Source organism: Musca autumnalis, unplaced genomic scaffold, assembly GCF_047663935.1.
Source record: "Musca autumnalis isolate F117 unplaced genomic scaffold, ASM4766393v1 scaffold_1, whole genome shotgun sequence".
NCBI classification, from domain to species: domain Eukaryota; kingdom Metazoa; phylum Arthropoda; class Insecta; order Diptera; family Muscidae; genus Musca; species Musca autumnalis.
Window position 1 is genome coordinate 194,103,682 of NW_027411644.1, and position 6,016 is coordinate 194,109,697.

At 35.8% G+C, this 6,016-nt stretch overlaps 1 protein-coding gene across 1 annotated transcript; it reads left to right on the top strand.

The window, feature by feature from the left end:
• Positions 1 to 2,365: 2,365 nt before the first annotated feature.
• Positions 2,366 to 5,674, top strand: wda (will decrease acetylation). Its single transcript, XM_073959427.1, has 7 exons — positions 2,366 to 2,670; positions 2,738 to 2,904; positions 2,973 to 3,812; positions 4,261 to 4,539; positions 4,605 to 4,905; positions 4,971 to 5,317; positions 5,384 to 5,674. Exons 1-7 carry the CDS (start codon positions 2,545 to 2,547, stop codon positions 5,511 to 5,513), a joined length of 2,190 nt encoding a protein of 729 aa, XP_073815528.1. The 5' UTR covers positions 2,366 to 2,544; the 3' UTR covers positions 5,514 to 5,674.
• The last annotated feature ends 342 nt before the right edge of the window (positions 5,675 to 6,016 follow it).

Genomic DNA, 6,016 nt, shown 5'->3' on the forward strand with positions numbered 1-6,016 from the left:
TTTTTTAAAGTTTTGCAATATTTTTATAATATTAAAAAGACTCAAAAATATAGCGAATAAATTAAATTTATTTTTGCTTCATCGTGGTGAAAAGATCAAAGGTAGAAAGTGTATTTGTTTCGCATATTTTGGCGAACTTTTGTAAAGCTTTATGAAATGGTCTGCTGGGTACAAACAAACAACACAAACAGCTGTTTCATAAATGCAGAAACTATCGTCTGTCAGGGTGAAAAATTAATTCAAATTAGGACATTTTTAATGCAAATTAACTCTGCCGTCTGTCTAGGGTATAATAAACATAGAAGTACTGATTGTCCATATCTGGTGTCATGGTACAATTATTACAGGTAAAAGCAAGTGTTGTTGTACAACAATCGATACAACAACCACATAGAAATTTGTTGTTGTACGTAATACTAGTGTCAGAGCCATATGGTCAAAAAAATGTAAACAAATATAAAAATATAAACACACTTTGAAGGTTCATATTGTCTTAAAAAATTTCTTTTTAATTAAAAAAAGAGTTGAATGAAAAAAGTTAGATTTTCAAATTTTAACGTTTCAACTACACTTCTTCTTAACAAAGAGTTTTTAGCGGTATGTATTTCTCTTAATATAATATTTACAATCACTAATAATTGATTATTTTTCAGATGGAATCAATAATTATGAAGAAAGAGCGACGAAGGATGACAAAACAAAGGGGTTAGATATCGCAACGGCCAAGATTTTTTGTGCTTGAATTTTGTTTAAGGAATACTTTTAATGCTAAATACTACATGCAACTTGTAGCAAAAAGAAATAAATTGCGCCGCGCCGCATATAAACACTTCGTATGCTATTGTCCTGTGTTGTTGTTGGATCTTAGAATGAGGTCATCAAAACCTATTGCTTTGAAAGAGGACGGCGGTCTTTTCTGCACCTTGCTATCAATGTTTGCACCCAATATAGTTGGTGATGAGATCCAGGGCTTCATCAACCAATACACTCAGAGTGAGCTTAATTTTAGCTGTCCATGTGGCTATTATGTCTGTACATTTTGCGGTGGATGATTTCATATTCCTCAGAGGAAGAACTACACTAAATCAGCTATGTAGACGTTTATCCTATCTCTCCACGCCATGGTTGTACAATAATATGCACATATTAGGATCTATATGGAGGGTGTGAATATGTTTTGTAGAAATTTTTGTCAAAGTCCCTGTTTCACTCAACAGGTCTCCGACCTGTATACTGCAAACTTCCGTCGTCCGTCACGGAACGTCCTGGTGCAGTCCTCGACTTATTACATAACTGTGTAATTAGTTGTTTGTGTTCGTTTACGTATACTAGCCATGGAAGCCACCGTGGTGCAGTTGTAAGCACTCCCGCCATCAATTCCTAACCAGATTTTCATACATCTGCATTTTTGGCAGCTTTCATTTGCATAGTATTTCAGCCATGAAAAACTTCTATACAAGAGCGGCGATAGAAAATAGTTTCCATATCATTGAGCTAATATGAATCGGCTTGCATTCAGTGATATGAGAAAACTCTCCCTTGTCCTTTTGGGGATGTTCTGAGAACACATATATGTATATGTTGGACACGGGAGTCCCATGAAAATCATTCCATAACATAACACTTCATTATAAATAATTTTTTATTTGTTTATTCAGGGCTCAGGTAAATACATAATATGGATTTTTTATGTATGACTGACGTTTTCTCCTGGTGTATATCTATTTCCTTTTCCTCACAAAGTTCTTGAAAGGATGTGGAATGGAAGGTAATATTTACATCTGGGGAACTGAACAAAGTTGCTTTATTACATAAATTTTCAATTCTTAAATATGTATATGTACTTTATTACCATTCCATAGTCATAACGTTCGGCGAATGCACCACAAATGGTTCTGCATGGAAGCTCGTCCATTTTTCCTACTCTTCTCTATCCTCTGGTTAAAAGGGATCCCAACATGTACAGTTATTCTTCTTGAAAGGCGTGGATCTAATGGAAGGTTGAAATAAGCACCATTGTCCATCGTATCTATTAATTTTTTTATATTTTTAATTTCCATCTGTTTGTATGTGGTTGATTTATTTTTTTTATTTTGAAAACAACGTTTGACAAAAAGTATACACCGTGACAAAACGTCATATACATTTTGACACTAGTATTACGGGTGAATCTAATCAGCTGGGACCATGGTACAATAATACAGGTAGCATTATCATGCCAGCTGATGGTAACATAATGTGTCAACTGCATTGAATTAGTGTCAAATTTTGACACCTTATGTTACCAACAATTGCCGATGCGGCTACCTGTGTATTTGTACCATGGCTGGGACTTGCTTTTACCTGTATTATTGTACCATGATCTGGTGTCTAGATTCAATGCCTACAATTTTTAGCCCTATATCGGCGATGTGGCAACATTGTCAATACCTTCGACTTTACAACTGTGCTGTCAAACAAAATCAAAACAAACGGTGGGAAGAGGATAAATAATTTTCGGGACTTTTTGCAAGATACTTTAAAATATAAATAAATCCGCTTTAAATGAGTGTCCAAAGCAATCATCATGCTTCCAGTCCACTATGCAGTGGCAACAAATCAAAAAAATCCAAAACAGATGTACTGAGGGCAGCGGTGGGACGTCTATATCTAAAGCAAAAATCTTTCGTGGTAAGAGTATAGAAAAAAGCGGGTGTGTAATTTTGATTTTAATTATTTTTTAATCCTTCCTTTCCAGGGTTCAGATAAGTTCCGCAAGTCCGATTTTGCCTTGCTACAAAACAAGAAAAACTTTGTGCTGCAAAAAATGATTGATGCTGATTTACATGCAGGCAATTCCTTTGTTTACTCAAACGTTTTATGTTTGACCAACAACTACAACATGGTGGATCAACAATTTGCAAAGTAAGTTAAGTTTGAGCAGAATATTGGGACTATTGTTAACTTGAAACCAACATTTCCATGTTTTATAGATTTTCTCAATTTGTGGATGCGCAACCAGAAGAAATACGCACTGAGCTAAAAAGGTTCTATGGACCCTTGTTGTGCCATTTGTATTTGGAATTAATAAAAGGTCGTGAAACCAAGGCGGCAGTAGATTTTTTACGCAAATATTCACACTTAGTGGCTGCTGTAGATACCTACGAGGCTCCTTTTCCAACCAAAATAAATGGCTGTTCAGTACCCTCCACAGATATGAATATGACCGACTCTGGTTGGCAGCATTTAAATATACGCTATACCCGCGAATCTTTTGCTGAGGATGATCCGGAGTTGGAATTCTTTATGAAATTAATACAAAAGTTATCGGCATGTCAAAAACTAGAAACGCTCGAACAAGATCCCGAAGTTTCCCAATATAGATCTTCAAAATATGAAATACACACCAGCGAGGCAGTGGTGAATGCTCTGAAAACATTTTTAGAAAAACGTGGTCATGTTCTAATATTAAATCTCATCTACACATGGATACATATTCACATTATCGATTATGAAGTGAGACAATTATCTGAAGATACAATTTTTATGCCAGCCGATGAAATACAACTGGATGATGAAGAGGATACTGAGGTTCCAGTGGCGAAGACAAAATCTCACTCCTCATCATCAAGTGGAGATAGAAGTTCCAATAAAAGATCAGCTGAAGAGCCGGCTGATGTACATATCAAAACTGAAGTGGATGCTAATGAGAGCAAAGTTAGTGGCTACAATGTTGTAGATTGCATAAAGAATCTCAAAGAATGTCGTGAACAAATTTTTAAAAATCCCCTAGAATATCCACGAATTGTAAAGATTGCGGACAAGAATCAAGGGTAAGTAAGGTGTTACAAATCACATTTTCAACAAGAAACGTGGATTTTTTAAAGAATATTTTTTCATGGGCCATCAGAACAAGAAACGTGGATTTTTTAAAGAATATTTTTTTCATGGGTCATCAGAACAAGAAGCGTGGATTTTTTAAAGAATATTTTTTCATAGGCAATCAGAACAAGAAAAGTGGATTTTTTAAAGAATATTTTTTCATGGACTTTCAGAACAAGAAACGTGGATTTTTTAAAGAATATTTTTTCATGGGCTGTCAGAACAAGAAACGTGGATTTTTTAACGAATATTTTTTCATGTGTTTTCGGAACAAGAAACGTGGATTTTTTAACGAATATTTTTTCATGGGTCATCGTAGCGGGTTATGGTAGCGGGAGTGATGACACAATTCAATTTATTTTGTCCCTTTTGTTAAATCTTTGATTTTCTTTCTTTCAGTTTAACCTCGGCCAGCTTGGATCCTTCCGAATGCCATCTAGTAGCCGGTTTTGACAATTCACTCATACAATTGTGGCAAATGAATCAACATTCTACTAGGGGAAGAAATCTTTATGGTCGTAATTTATCAAAACACTGTCGCTGGGATTTGAACAATTTCTGTGAAGAAAATGAAGACGAAATGGAAGAGTGCATTAAAGAATTACATCGGAGTCCCGATTTACAAATGGAATATGTAAAGGAAAAATACTATGAAAAGAAATATGAAGACAACTCCTAGTAAGTGGGCGGTGGCATGCTATTGCTCAGTTTATATTTCAATATTTTTTATTTACAAATTTTAGTAACGCATATGGCGGTGTATACCTACGAGGTCATGGTGCCGGTGTTACAGATGTACGTTTCTCTCAGCGCTATTCGGTCATTTACAGTGTTTCCAAAGACACCACAATGCGATGTTGGCGTTCTGAAAACCTACAAACAGCAGCAATATATCGCGGCCATCGTTATCCCATTTGGTGTATGGAAGAAAGTCCAGTTGGAATGTATGTGGCAACGGGTTCAAAAGATCTAACCGCCCGCTTGTGGTCGCTGGAAAGAGAATTTCCCCTGATAACTTATGCTGGTCATACACAAGATGTGGAAGTATGTCTCTCAATAAAACATAGCTATTAGTAGTTATCTTTAATATATGTGTCTGTTTTTTACAGTGTTTGGCTTTTCATCCCAATGGCACTTACCTGGCCACAGGATCAGCTGATTTTTCGGTTCGCTTCTGGTGTGTTACCAGTGGTAAATTACTGCGTGTCTTTTCCGATTGTAAACAGCCGGTATCTAGTCTGGTCTTTAGTCCAGACGGTAGAATGTTGGCAGCCGGTGGTGAAGAATCAAAAATTCGAATTTTTGATATAGCTGCTGGTTCCCAACTAAATGAACTGAAAGATCACACAGCCACCGTAACAAATATTGTATGGAGTTCAAATGGTCGTTATATAGCATCGGGTAGTCGAGATGGTAGCTTAAGAGTATGGGATGTAAAGAAGTTGTCGCCAATGAGGTAAGATGAACAAGAAAACTATAGCATAATCAATGGTATATCATTTTTTATATTGAACTATTTCAGTGAAAGCAGTTCCTCTTCGTCATCTTCCTCAGCAACACTGAATCGTGTTGTGGCTTTACCCACAAGTTGCCAACATTTGGTAAAAATACTTTTCAACAATAATGAAAGTATTTCATGTTTAGGTTGTTAATAACGTTTGTGTTCTTTTTTTATTTACTTGGTATTCTTATAAGACTGTCGTCCTTAATTTGAGATGTAGAGAGATGTAAGATAATTTTATTTATGTATTTTAAGAAAACAAAAACAACCAATAAAGTTAAGAAATATTCACACAACTTTTATTTATGAAAACCCCCTTTTTGTATCTATGGGCGGTGATTTTATTGTAATGCCTAAAAGGAGGGATTATATCGTAGCGGTTGTTGTTGTAGCTTACCCACATGTTTTTTATATATATTTGCAGTTGTCTAATTGTGTTCTTATTTGTCCAAAATAAAAAAATCTGCAACCTGGAAACAGGTGAGTGGGCTTAGCAATTAAGTATACCGTGTGATCCCAGTACTCGCAGGACATATGTTGGGATACAAATGAGGCGGTTGCACCGCCTTGATGTTAAATGTGCTAAATAACTCACAAATGGTACTACATACATATGTTCCCACAACATCCTCGTAGGGACAAGGTAGACTTCTC

Excerpts from the sequence above, each read along its gene's own strand:
- wda (XM_073959427.1), top strand. The coding sequence starts at position 2,545 with ATGAGTGTCCAAAGCAATCATCATGCTTCCAGTCCACTATGCAGTGGC. Across the intron at positions 4,540-4,604 it reads AAATATGAAGACAACTCCTA|TAACGCATATGGCGGTGTAT; the intron begins GTAAGTGGGCGG and ends TACAAATTTTAG. Across the intron at positions 4,906-4,970 it reads GTCATACACAAGATGTGGAA|TGTTTGGCTTTTCATCCCAA; the intron begins GTATGTCTCTCA and ends TGTTTTTTACAG.